The following is a 14,678-nucleotide window of genomic DNA, read 5'->3' as shown; positions in this document are numbered from 1 at the left end:
CACGCGTTTCAAAAGTAATTATCTCAAAAAGAGCCATGAAGAATATGTGTTTCCTTTTTCAAACGAATGATAAACGTGACGCTGTCCTTTGAACAAACAAGCCTATAAATGTCCAATTTGTAGGCAGTACCTGTTGGCTGCTACCATTTCTGCACCTATCCTGGTTCCATTCAGCCAGGGGCTCCAATTAGTCCGGGTAAAAATAAGCTGGCCGTGTTTTGGCCATGCGGCCCGGCGCGGAGGTTATTTTCCAGGGGCGACGGGCCAGTTATGCGTGCCTTTCTCGGATCCCTGCCCATTACTCGACTCCCGACAAACACGGGCGCACAAAACAGCGCCCTGTTTGCGCACCTGGGACTGTCCCGCGGACCGGCGCCGCCAGTAAGATGGCCGCCGGCGGTCACAAAGGACCACGCCGGGCACCAAGACGGCCTAAAGGGACGGACGGCTGCGGGTGCTGCCGGCGCGGCGCCGCCCATTCGGGCCAGTTTTCACTTTCCACAGGTGGTCTGTGCGCGGCGGCAGCGGCGCAGCCACCAGCTTCGGCGCAGAGAGAGTGCAGCGCGGCTGGTGAGGGGAGCACCGCGACTCGGCTCCGTCTGCCGCGCTCCAGCCCACCGAGCCTGCCCCCAGCTGCCGCCGGGCCCGACCGAGTCGCCAGCGCGCGCGCGCGCCGCCGAGTGACCCACTTGGAGCAGAGGGGACAGCCGGGCGAAGGGGTGCAGTGCGCGCGGCGCGAGCAGTGACGGCGACCAGCGAGCGTCCCGTGCCACCGCCGGCGGACGGCGGACACCGAGAACGGTGGCGAGACGTGTGCTACTCGTGTGTGCGACTCGACTATGCTCCGTTGGTAAACGTGACACTCGGATTCAGCAACTGTAAACGTTATGTAAGTACCCGGGACAGAGGGCCAGTGTCCGTCTCCCCAACGAATGAAATTTGTGTTCTGCCATGTATGTAGACGCATGCTGTTTAATGATTGTGTCGCATTTGGGCTTAGACTTATGAATTCTGCATGAGGGACTTCCCACATCAACCAAAACTTATTCTGCCCATGGGTATTCAGATTTACCCCTAATCTAACTCGGCATGCTTTATTGGCATTGCCTGCATGAGTTTAAGCATCGATTTCACTGGTGACAATTCCAAAGCAGGGGGTATTTTTCACTCTATAAGTCTTTGGCTCTATGTGAATTTACTACCTCATTAAACGCTAGAAAGACATCGTGCCTCGCTGGTAGGTATCTACTTGATAGTTGATGCATCAATATAAGTAAATATATAAATAAATATAAATATTATAATCGAGACGACCCTGCTGCTTACACTTTGAGGCTCAATTACAGACTACAAATCGTCTCATTGTTGTTTACAGCACCACATATACCCTTCAGCACATCATTAGCTGCTCTTCTTTCGTCTTCTTCGTGCCTCACCCTAGCATCTGGCCCTACTTAGCCGACATCGATGCTTATCTTTATCTCCTGGTTCGCTCTTCCCATAGGTAGATGCCGTCCTTCAGCCCTCATGGCCGGAGAGCTCGTGCCCCCAGAGATCCGTCTCAAACGGGACTCGATTGCCTTGGGACCGGTGCTGCCGCCTCAATCACGACTTTAGAGGCGTCCTCCGTGCCCCCTATCCCGGGGGTATCGTAAAACGGTCGGATGTCTGGGTACACACAACTTAGTGAAATAATAAACAATCAATCGTCGGAGAAAATATGGTATGTAAATTCAGCGACGGATGGAGAAATAACGGTCAGTAATGAGATTTACAGCCGCCATGAACTGCGGGATGCCTCTGAGGAGGTCTGGGCTGACTTGCGGAGTGCGACCTCTTCTCAAATCTCAACCCATTCTCTCGTGCGTCATGGCGCCGTCTTATTCTACTGTTCTTCCTCTCCGATCTCTCCTCTGTCCACCACTCATCTCTGCCTGGCGTTGAGTGGCTCCGGACCGAACGGCCTTGCCCGTTGGGCAACCGGCGCGGTTCGAGCATTAGCGCCCTGCCGATGGTCAGTGACATAACGGAGACGGTCCTAGCCGGCGGGAGGCCGCCGTTTGCTGACCGCAAAAACGGCCCGCCGACCGGCGCCGTATTACGGAGCTCGGTGGGTCGGCGGACTTCACAGAGGCGCTAACCAGCGGAGACGACGGCGGAGAGATGAGGGGATGAGAGGCAGATTGGGCTGAGGTGTGGTCTGAAGAAATATGTAGGATATTATCATTTGCAATTGCTCCCTACTCGTAGTACGGTAGTTTACATAGTGGAGTCGCCATCGGAAGCAGCTTACAATGCAAAATGGTTCTTACATTCAAGTTTGGCTTTGTCTTGTAGCCAAGCTGAATGGTTGGAGTATAAGCTGCGCGTGTACTTAATTGTTCGCATACTTTTCAACCCATTAAACAGGGCTAATCTTTTCTCCGAATGACGGACAGATGACACTCGCTCATTCGCAGCGTGACCCAATTCCAAAGGAACGTGTTGAAAATCAGATAAACCCGATCTGGACGCGGCCGGCCGTCACCAAATTTCTCCCGCATTTCCTGGTCGGTTTGGTAAAAACGTGCACTTTTTCCAGGCGATATCATCGCTCCACCGATCCTCCCCCACGTTGCAAACTGGGCCGCGCGCCGGCGGCGGCGACCGTGCGCGTGACGCGTCGCGTCCAAGCACGACGCGTCGCGACCGGCGGGGAGGGTGTGGTTATGTCGGGTCTGATCGCGACCCCAACGGACCACACCGTCGGCAGCCGCACTTCCCTGCCGGCTGACCGACCGGTCACGCCACGAGGAGGCAGCGCCGACGGCGGGGTCACCGCAGGTCGTCAGCCCCCCTGCCGAGGGTGTCGCAACACCCCGTCCGGCCGGCGGCGGCGGCGGCCAGACACGCTGTGTGGCCGTCCGGTCCAGAGGGGGCCGAATAGAGACAGCTGAGGCACAGTGGAGATAGAGGCGCCGGCTGAGCTCCGAGATGCTGGCTGGACCAGCGACATCCTTCGAATATGAAAACTGACTCCATTAGGCAGCCCTTTGACCTATGGAGGCACCAAGGTGCGCCCTGTCAGCTTGAGAGTAGCCCTCCTGAACCCACAAACCGCTTGGCGGGCAAGTCGCCCCCGGCCGGTGAGTCGTCTAGTCGAGTCGTCCGGTCGAGCGTCGGTCGAGCCGCGCCAACTCTGAAGAAAAGTGAAACTCGCCGGCGCCGGTCGGCCGACTAGCTGGGAGCGCTTACGGAGCGGCCCGGCAATGGCGGCACGGCAGCGCCGCGGAGCGCTGAGAGGCCGGGAGCTAGGCCGGGCGGACGCCACTCTCCCTTTTCTCGCCTGGAAACAGCGCCACTTGGCTGCCGCAGACAGCGGAAGTGATGCCACGAGTTCTGGGAGCGGAAAATGGGGCGTCATGTTCCGCTTGTTTGTTGTCGGGAGTTGGAGAGTGGGTCACCCATATCATGGGACGATGAAGAGCTCATGGAATGAGCGGTGACATTGTTTTCTTACTTTGTCAATCGATTGCATTCTTTGTCAAATTTGGCCTTTTCCATATCGATTCAAGCATGTGTTTTCTACTTCCTGACTCGTGTAATGACTGGTGCGCCTATCAAAATCGTGAGGCAATGCACGTGCGAGTTGTGTCTTTTCCCGAGGGATCGCAGTAGTAACAAGATCTATCCGGTACTGAAATGACCCGTTACAGCCATGATTATCGTGTTCTGACACCACTTCGTGGTAGCGCCGATGGTGCAAAACTTCTGGGTAGTACACGATGTCCGTATATCGTCCATTATGATTCTGATCAAGTGATTCAAGTAGGTAATGTCCAAATCCACAGTCATCCTACCGGTTTCCAGTGAGGTTCACGCTCAAACATGTGTTCTCCACATACTTCAGTTTGGTTCGCAGCTGTTCTTTACAGCTACTACACGATTGCTAGCTTTTCGACACCTTCAGGACAAAATACAGTCATAAATAAATATTCCTTTTTATTTCGCATGCAAAACATTTCCCATATAAGATCAGCCGGCCTTTCATGGTCATGATTCCAGCTTCAGTTTGGCTACCGCATCTTTATAAGTCACACTTCTGCTCAGCATATCATCCCAGCTCATTTTAACTGGGTCTCTCGGGTCAGCCATCTCCTGTCAGCGAGATCAGCTCAGGTCACACAGGGCACGTGTGAAGTCTCTCGGGCCCACGATCCTCTCCGGGTCACCAGAGTCTCTACGTCCCTGTAGGGTCACCATCGGGTCACCCAGGTCACCTCTGAGACCCCGGCTGGCGGCTGGGTCACGTCCAGTGCCGTGACGATAATGCTGCGGGCCGGTGCCGTCGGCGCTGCCGGCCCCGGCACAAGGAAGTGGGCCAGCGCGGGGCCCGCCGCCCCCCGGGCACTCCCGGCCACTTTCTCCACCGCCCGCCCGCCGCCGCGCCTCCCGCTGCCAAGCCCACGGGCCGGGCCAGGGGGCGGCGCTCGAGCACGTGTTTGAATCAAGATCGTGATTCGTGGCTTGACTCGTGAATTGGAGCTGAGGCGGGAGGCTGGTCAATGTTCAAGCACAGAAACAAACTGGAGAATGGTATTTGAGACCCACAAGCGAAAGCGGCATATAAAAGGTGGATCAAACAATGGGTGGTCCCTGGATAATACCGCTTGACCTATGTCTACCGAGAATCGATCGGTAGAAACGTGGGCTCATATTTCAGTGACAACAAAGAGGCTCAGTAATGAGTAAACAGGGAAGTCACGAACCGTCGGGCCGCACGGGGCGTTCCAAACAAACTACACACAAACGCTGTCTCCAGTTTTTGTCGTGTCCAGGAACGGCCATCTTTCTACAAGCAGCTCTTTCCGAGAAGGTTATCGAGATACCGCCAGAAAGCCGGACCAAACCGAGTGACTGGAAATGCCATCTGTGTCCACCTCACGTCGAAGGCACGCGGCCCCACGTGAGATGGACAGTCCAGTACCCCGTGAAACGGAAACAAGGACCGGCTCAAACTCAGGTCGGCTTGCATGCGACGACTTGATAGCCGGTCTAAAAATGAGGATGTGATGTATGCCGTCCAAATGTACATGACTGTTGGATATTTCCTGGTACTCTTGACCTCTTGACATCGCTCTACCGGCCCCAGCTAGTATAGCTGTTTAAAAAGTGATAACGGCCCACGCCCAAAGCACTTCGTGAAGCGCGTGATCTCATGGGCTATGGCCATATGCCTCCGTCATGCAATGAACTGCACTAGTGATTACTGATTAAATATCGATAATCGTATTGTTTAAGAATAGATCCGGGGACATATTGTAAATCGTATACCATGCCTAGCCACACGAGTCGTATAGCTTCCGGTAATTGACATAACTTGCGTAAATGACGGGACATTTTTATAGAAATTCTTACTGTACCGTACGGTGTATCTTTTTGCTTGTCGATTAGCTATGCCCGCCCCGCTTTCTGCTTAACTATCTCTCAAATTTATATTTAATCCTCAAAACTAGGTCAACCCAAAGCGGACGGGTACTACACCAAACGCACTGCAGATCACGTTTCATGTCCGCATTTTAGTTCCGACTTTCGCCCGATGGTCAAATCCTGCTCTATCGTTTCATCTCATGTCCTATATCTGGTGGTTCTCGCTCGTGACGGCACCGTTAGCGCCCACCGCATCGAGCCATGTCCTGTTCGACCATATCCGGCCGTCCAGCTGTTCGGCTGTTCAACTGTCCCACCGTTTGTCTGTGCAACGCCACGTCTCCTAGTCCTCACAGTCATCATTCCTCACAAGTCATAACACACAGTGATTGCATTGTGCACTGTGCAGTCCAGCAGTTACACACGAGGCCCCCTGCCGGGCACACAGCTCGACTAGCTCCACGAGGTTCCTGCTCCGCTACCTCGTGTGACGCAGGACATGCATCACGCGCCCACGCGAAATCGTGCCGGTTGGCTTTGGCCGGAACGACATGGCACGAGTTTGAGTCTCAGCCTGACACTGAATCTGACTCTGAGCTTAAAGCTGAGATTCAGGATGCGAACCTGTCGGAGGCGGCTCATTATTGTATGAGAGGCAAGTATGAGGGCTCATTATATTCTGAAGTTGAGTTCGATCCTAAGTCTGAACCTATGAGTTGGTGTCTGGGCCTGTCCCCACGTCCTCAAAGTCGTATAGGGCGGGTTGTGCGCCGCCCACCAGCCATCAGCTCTCATTCCATTGTACCGAGCAGCTAGCATTGTCCGCTGACTTTACGGCGTGCTCAGAGCGACGTACTGCCGGCGTGTTGTCCGTCTGCCGGGAGACCCTTCCTGGTGCCCTGCAAACTTGGCTCCGCTGGCTGCACAGTGCACATGTAAGATAGGTCCCGACAGTGCAGCTGCCGGTGCAGGGCTGCACGGGAGATGGGTTTGATCGATCGCTCGCTCGGAGTTTTATTTTTAGGTCGATGTTGTATATTTGGAAATGAGCCAGTGAAGGAGAGGATGTAGGGAAACGAGGTGTCCGAAATGACTTTGTCTGACGTGAACACCACTTTAGGGCGGCTGTGTGGGATACTGAAGTTGCATATAGTGTAGCGAATGTCCGGATAGAACATGTTTTGGCTTTTTAGCTAGAGGTGTGTGATAACTATTAAACATTCCCGAACAGATCGTGGTCGCGGCGCAAAAACTTTGCCCCAGATCATGTCCGTACTTCAAGTGGTCCGCCTGGCCCACATTTGTCGCGGCCGACCCGTGACGGGCGGGCTCGTCACGGCGCGCCCGTTACGCCGTCCGGCGTCACGGGTGTGACGGCATAACTGGCCCATTGTGTGGCGGTCGTGGCCGCCGCCGTCAATGGTAATTAGGCGGCGTTTCTCCGGCCGGCCGAGACGGACGGTTTCACTCTCAGCGCCAGAGCGGCGACGGTCGGACTGGGATGGCGGTCCGGCCAGGGAGTCCGCCGTCCGCCCGCCGCCCGCCGCCCGGCGCCCGGCGTCCGCTGCCCGCCCGCCGAGGTCCGCCGCTGAGGTCCAGCGCTCGCTGTCCGCCGTCCTCCGTTTTTCAACCTATTGTTCTTTGAATGCAGTCCAATGACCAACTACCAACATAGTTAAGTAATATTCTTAGAGGAGGTTATTTATGGAATTCGTGGTGTCCTGGGACGTTCCACGCTCGGCTTAGGTACTTGCTGCTGGTGTTTTGAATTGTGTCGCAATGCTGTTGGGCAATGGTTCTTAGCTCAGCATGGGACAAATATAATGATGGATAAGCATCTGGGGTTACTGGGCGTACCAAACGAGGCCTCCAGCCGCAACAGAAATCGACAGGGGTCAGAATAGTAACGAATGTACGATAATCTCTGTGTGGTTTTCACGACCGAGCAACAACTAAGTCACAATCAATCGATCGATCGGTTGGATGGTGGAATTTAAATTACATTTCTGTTTGCACGGCCATGCAATCAGCGAATAAACTTAGATAATAAACGACTGTAAATTAGGCAGTCCCAACGTCCTGAGACTTCAAGCAAAAAGAAAACAAACATTTCTTTTTAGATGATGCTGACCTATAGTTCCAAGAAGGTTCTGTGGGAAATGTCCGGAGGGATGGGGAGGAACGACAAGTTTATCGCTACAAGGATGGTTCAGTCTTGCTACCAGTCCGTCTCGCGTCAAAACCGAATGGCTACAGGCTGACGTCCACCCTGACCGGATCTCCGCTTTTGGATACATTATTCTTGCAGAAAGGGCGATTGCGAATCATCATGGGTGTGGCCAGTAGCATTACGTAGCTTTGACCCATTTAAAGGTCCTTTGCGAAGCCGTGCATTCGCTCGATTTCACCCTTTAGGCCTCATGAATATAACAAGTAAAGATGGGAGTGTTACATTTGAGACAGATTTATGGGACAATCATTTTCCATTAGGCTGGACACTTCTGTACAAACATGTCATTAACTTCCGTTTCATTCAATGAGTGACACAATGCACTCGGAGTATCATAGTCATATAACTCAAGCCCTCGGGCGGAATCACTGTCGACCCCAAACCCTTATCACCAGGGATCGCTCCAACTCCTTCCACGCTCAGTTGCGGCGGCGGCTTAAGGCCGTCGTCAAGCGGACGAAACTGAAATGGCCCGAGATGTGGGACAGTGACGCCAACCGGGTCAGATTTTCACTTTTAGCTGCGGCCGGCGCGGCGTAAACGACGAGTCACTGCTGCTGACTCTACGGTGGCGCCATCTGGAGGGGATGACGTCACATGAAGTTGCTGGGAGTGACGTCAGTCGTAGAGGCAGTCGTAGACTGGCAGCGGAGCTAAATGCCGGAGCAGCTCCCGGCTTTGTTTTTATTTTTTGATGAGATGGGCGCTGTCCCTTCAACCAATTCAGGACCGTGAAATGAGAGAATAAGGGAAGAGAGTAGAGACCGGGTGGATTAGATTTTACCACTGCACCGGCTGAGCTCGGGACAAGTGAGCCCCGTTGGGATAGGTCACCCAGTCGCTCAAAAGGTCACCGGGAGGAATATGTTCCTGTAGGAGCTGCCATCGGCCCCGGTATGGTGACCGGCGTCCTTGGACAGGGGAGCATAATCAAGAATGACGATGGATTGATCCCGAGGATAACAAGGAGGGATGCATTCCTTTAGGTACATGTCACCGGCTGGCGGCTACCGTGTTCCGATATTCAGTTGGACGTCACTTCACTTTAGGATAAATGTGCATTCGTTATCAAATCCATACGGGATAATGCTCATGTTTTTATCGGAAATGTTGAGTGGAATTGCAGAAGTAAATTATATCCGAGGAAATGGATTGCTATCACGCGGTTGCGTTGAAACAAAATGTTTAATGAATGTTTTTGCTGGTTACTAGCTTAGCGTTTAAGACTTTGCAGACTTTTATCTAAAGTGCATCTCAATTTGTGACAGAATTTTCGCTGGTAGGTAATAGCTTAAAAAATGCGTATTGCCCTTTAATATCCACAATCCATGCAGATAAACGGGTTCATTATAATTTGTTACATAAGTGACCTCGCTAAGATATCTCTGCGACCATCGAAATGATAAAAATGAAGCTTACCAAAGCTTACCCAATCTTAATTTGACATTTTTCTTGAGTTAACTTGTCCTGTATCAACTATTGGCACTGCCAACGAGATTTAAAAAAAAAAACAACTCCTGGGTGGTCACAATAGATTGCCGCTATAACCGACGACTTCGAGCATTTCTTACGCCAGACTCAGTGCGTGATGTTTATTAGTCGCCAGACTGAATTGCTTCTAGGCTGAAAACACGTAGGCAAGGAACGTTTCACTTTGCCGGTTACTGACCTATATTTGACGTCACCAGCCTTATTCAACAGGCTGATGAGCTATGCACCTTGCAAGGCAGCATACTTTCAATGTTGCAATATTCACTGAGGTGCTTCCAGGAATTGTGTGGCGCACATTTTAAATACGCATTGGTTCGAGATTTCCTGTGATCCATGCAGAAATATGTATGTAGACATAGATGACCCACTGAGGACTCGCCTTACTGTATGATAGCCAATGCATCAGAGACTCATGGGAGATCGCTAGCGTCACTTATCCCTGCAGCAAATAATGAGTCGCTAATTTTTATCCTGTGTCCTGTGCAGTGTGCAGATGGCTATCATTCGTCCGCAGTGGAACGGTGACCTACATTTTGTCATTACGCAACCGACGACATATGATCTGTGTTCCACGCTCCTCACGAGTGCGTCATGCTTGATTGAGCTTAAGATTAGAGCTCTGCACCGTCGGAACGCCGTCTTGTGCCGTCGTTAGCAGTGGCGGATCCAGGGGAGGGCAAAATGGGCATTTGCCCTCCCCAAAGCTAAATCATGTGGGCAAGACTGTCCTTTTGCCCCTCCCAAAGCATATAGAGATGATAAAATTGAATGCGGCGTCGAGGACTATCTGGACGAAAAGCAGGACTTTCGGTGACGGCCATTCCGAAGGAAGGAGCTGGACGCTCGCTGCTGATGATTTATGCCAGAATGCTGTTTATAGATCGAACTCCCTGAACTGATTGTATGTAGATAGTGTGGCGTTGTAAAGTCGTTTGGTCATCTCGGTGCTCAAGGGCAGCGGAAATCCGGATAGAGGGTGCAGGGGTTTCAGCTCCAGACCCATGGAAAACATTGGAGTGCAAACATAGCTTTTTGCACCCTCCAAAAGCCGTATAAGGGGCCTGTCACACCACCAAATACATTTTATCTTAAAAACCAGCGATCAGGAAACGAACGATCATGTGGGATCACCGATCATCAGACGTCCAGTTGTTGGTCAGGAGCGCCCTATGCTGGTCTTTGGGGCCCTCACCGGCTAGGAGTGTCCCGAACCGCGTTTGGTGCCCCATGACGGCATCTGAGGACCCCACGGAGACTCCAGGGGTTACGCTGCCTCTGAGGGCCCCCACGGCGGTCTCTGAGGGCCCTCGTGACACGGTCCTAGACCCATCTCAGGTCTGAGTGCCCATCGGGCTTTAGACGGCCCACGACGGCCTCTGGGGGCCCCAACACAACCAGGCTGCAGGGGTTATGCTGGCATCTGAGGAACCTGTGACGGTCTCTTGACCGCCATAACGATGGACTCTGATGTCCTTACCACAGCCTCTGAGGGCCTTGCAAAGATACCTGAGGGCCCAGGGCCTATGAAGACCGTCATGATGGCCAAGGATCTTTATGATGACCTCTGATGGTCCTCTTGAAGGCTTCTAAGGGCCCTCACAACGATTTCCACAGTGATTCCACCCGAGACGGTCCCTGAGGGCCCTCACGACGACCTCTATCATCTATGGGCCCTCACAACGACCTCTAGGACCCAATGCAAGCTTCAAATGCCCACGCTGGCGTCTGAGGGCCCCACGACGGCCTCTGATCTGGCCTCAACGCAGGCAGACAGCAGGGGTCATGCTGACCTCTGAGAGTCCTGTAACGAAGGCTCCAAGGGCCCACGCTGGCCTATGAAGAACCCTACGACGGCCTCTGGAGGGCCTTAACGCAGGCAGGGGACATGCTGGCCTCGGGGCTCCGCGAAGATTTCAGATTCAGAGGCCCTTCACAACGACCTTTGAGGGCCTTACAAAGGTCTCTGAGGGCTTACGCAGGCTCGTGGGATTCCACACTGATTGTCAGGTCCCATGTAGGCTTGTTGAGACACTGTATCCGCTCCTGGTGCCTCTTCGCCGGCCTCTGAGAGTCTCAACGCCGGAACTTCTTGGCCCTACACCGGCTTTTAGGACCATTACATCGATCTTGGTATCCACGACCCATCAAATATGTGTCCAAGCAGCTTCTAAGAATCCCCATGCATGTTCCACCGACATGAAGCCGAATTTTTGGGCTCACACGCGAGCTCTTGGGACCCCATGCACGCTCCAGGGACCTACCTGCCTCCAAGAGCCTCACACATACTTTTGGGGCCCTAACGCTTGCCCCTGAAGGCCCCACTCAGACTCCTACCCTTTTCTCCACACCGATTCTTTAGGCTAAACATCAGCTCCTTAGTACTTTGGCCTCTATCCCGGTTTTTGAGGGCCTCCATGCAGGCTTTTTGGGTCCGATGCCGGTCTTTGAGAACTCTCCAGACTCTCGAGCCTACGCTGCTTTCTGAAACCCTTCAGCACCTTCTGAGGAACCGACCCTGGTCGGGGACTCATTCAATCTGAGAAGTCGTGAAGGCTTCTGGAGGAGCCTCCATTGAGTCATTCAGTTTCCAGAGGTTTTTTAACGGTCTTGTAAGAGCGGACCCGTAGGGCTCTCAAAGGTCCACTGCGGATCCAGAAAAGTGGTTTGAGGCTTGCGGGTGGTGGCTAGCATAAGAAAAGTCACCCAGTAAAAAAAAACTTCTTGCATTTCACTTATTTAGGTATGCTGTGATTTTGTTAGGTTTACTGAAATATGCAAACTTTTTGGATAACTTCCTGTATGGATTGTTTCCTTAACTTTTGGTTTTCATAAATCGATGATTGACAGCTTGAAAAGTAAAGGGGTCCAAAACCTTCAGTGGAGCCCCTTGAGAAAATTTTGCATCCCCATCCAAAATTTATCTTACCTTCCTCCCAGTGCGGGGGCGGATAGGGGTCGTCGGATAGGTCGGAAAATTTTGCCCTCCCCAAACGGATCGGCTGGATCCGCCCCTGGTCGTTAGTGCAATTATCCTGGTCTGCTGAATGCGTTATATCCGCAAGGCATAATTTTCTGAATATGAACAGAGCGCTATATGTGAGAGAAGCGATCCATCACCATTCTTGTCCGCGTAAGCCGACCAAATATTCCTGTATCCATGGTGTCTAGCCATGCTAACACACCACCTTCAATTCATGTTCGTCACTCACATGAGCAGCACTTCCGCTGTACTATTTCGGACCATCCCCTCCCCTCCCCGCCCGGGCCAGACGGGACCGTCCCGGTGCGCCGGAACAAAGCTTCCTTTGTTCCTGGCCGACAAGGTAGTCCGGCGGCCGCCACCGGCCCAGCGCCAGCTCCCGGCCCAGCCATATGCCCGAGAGTGAAACCGCACCACTTTCCCTGCTCTGCGCGACGCTCCCGCGGGCACTGCCGCTGCGACGCTACCGCGCGGGGCTGCAGGTCAGTAGAGGGCTTACGTCTGTGTTCGTGATTGGTGCGATAGATTCTACGGTGGATTTGGGGGATGGCAGAGCGTTGACCATTGAATATTTATGTAATACCTACGTGGTAACATTAGAATGCTCATCATGACAGCTTGTGAGGGAGCATTGCTATTGGATCATTAGAGAAACATGAACACGTCCATCAAACCAGGCTTAACAACATTCTTGAAGACAGGTTTAAAGGGCCAGAGCTGTCCAATTTCTCTCCACCCCGTCCAATAAAGAAGCGAGCCCCAGGGAAATGGAGCAGCCTGCTCCAGTTCGACCATGAATCAGTGGCGGCCCACGCGGTCCCATTTATATTCAAAGTGGGCCATTGTACGTGGACCGACCCGTTTCTATACAGCAGAGTACGCTGTGAAAGTGCTGCGCCGCCCGTACGGTCGAGACGTCCGTCGCCCAGTAAAGAGATGTCGGCTCTGTGAACAGAGGGTTGTAGACGGACAGCAAAGGTGCGTGATGGGCAGGGGCAGTCAGCTGGTCCAAATTGGACTGATGACGTGATGTGTCAGCTGGTCTAAATTGGACTGATGACATGATGTGTCAGCTGGTCTAAATTGGACTGATGACGTGATGTGTCAGCTGGTCCAAATTGGACTGATGACGTGATGTGTCAGCTGGTCCAAATTGGACTGATGACGTGAGTCAGATGGTCTGTGTTGGACTGATGACGTCATGTGTCAGCTGGTCCAAATTGAACTGATGACGTCATGTGTCAGCTGGTCTGTGTTGGACTGATGACGTGTGTCAGCTGGTCTGTGTTGGACTGATGACGTGATGTGTCAGCTGGTCTGTGTTGGACTGATGACGTGATGTGTCAGCTGGTCTGTGTTGGACTGATGACGTGATGTGTCAGCTGGTCTGTGTTGGACTGATGACGTGATGTGTCAGCTGGTCTTTATTGGACTGATGACGTGTGACGATGGTCTGTGTTGGACTGATGACGTGTGACGATGGTCTGTGTTGGACTGATGACGTGTGTCAGATGGTCTGTGTTGGACTGGCCATGTGATGTGTCAGCTAGTCTCGACTGTGAAAACGGTCAACGAGATATATGTATGCATATGCATATGGCAACATAGCTGCATCAGTGACAAAATTTTGCAAAGAACAAAGGCGTTATCATTACATAATTTTTGCCTAGCTATCTGATAGGATCTGACAAATCTGCACTCATTTGGAATATCTCTAATCTCTATTCTCCATCTAGTTCTGCCCTTCGGTCGGTGACATACTTATGCTTTTACCGACAGTTTTAATTGATTTCACTTTTGCCCTCCGTTTCTAATCGTGGCGTGCAAGGCTGCATGTCTTTAATCAGATTCACCAAAGCCTATTTTTGGACTATATCAGACTTTAGCATTTGGCGGACTGTGGTAGCATTGTTTCGAAATAGTATTTCAAGAGAATTTGACGTCACTAACTGGGAAATTCAGGCCAAGTAAGACGAACAGTGGTCGGTTTCCTCTTAGGATAATTTCAGAACGTTTGATCTGATCTGCATCCGGCTGGAATTTCTCATAATTCTACCATTTGTCAGCGCATCAGCAGGTGGCATCTTGAAATGTTCGGCGTCGGTGCGGCAAAAAGCTGCCAATCTAGTTTAGCATTCTGTCCAGAAATCCCAACTACCACTGGAAAGCACAGTGATTTCAGTACCTATATCATTGGTAGACGACCGAGCAGCAATGTCCTCTGTTGTCCTGGACTGTTTGCCAGGCCGTTCCTTATCAAGCTCGGTCGCTGGAATAATCCGACCGCGGTAACTCGTTTTCCCTCTTCGCTGGGCATTTCCAGCTCGCGGCCGAAACTGTAAACAGGGCGGGCGTGCTCCGCCTAACAGGTCTGTCACTCAAAACTCGGCAAAACAGTCGGACGGACGGATTTCGTTCAGAGGAATGCAGGACTCTCGTAATGCCGGGGTCTCGACCCACTGAGGACGGGTCGAGATGAAACGCCTGTTGCTAGGGCTTTTGTGATTTGGTGCTGCTAGTTAATGCAGATCCACAAATTGACAATGGCCTGCCTCGTCCCTGAACGGC

General features: G+C 52.4%; 1 protein-coding gene across 1 annotated transcript in view; it reads left to right on the top strand.

The window, feature by feature from the left end:
• Window positions 1–410: 410 nt before the first annotated feature.
• The window catches only part of LOC122373824 (ichor-like), a 34,455-nt gene continuing 20,187 nt past the window's right edge, over window positions 411–14,678 (top strand). The window contains exon 1 of the mRNA XM_043352194.1: window positions 411–889. Within this exon, the coding sequence (XP_043208129.1) occupies window positions 888–889 (2 nt within the window). The 5' untranslated portion in view covers window positions 411–887. The remainder of the gene's footprint in view (window positions 890–14,678) is intronic.

Source organism: Amphibalanus amphitrite, unplaced genomic scaffold, assembly GCF_019059575.1.
Source record: "Amphibalanus amphitrite isolate SeventyFive unplaced genomic scaffold, NRLGWU_Aamphi_draft 001558F_arrow, whole genome shotgun sequence".
NCBI lineage: Eukaryota > Metazoa > Arthropoda > Thecostraca > Balanomorpha > Balanidae > Amphibalanus > Amphibalanus amphitrite.
The sequence above is the reverse complement of the archived record's forward strand: the minus strand, read 5'-3'. Positions and strand labels throughout refer to the sequence as shown.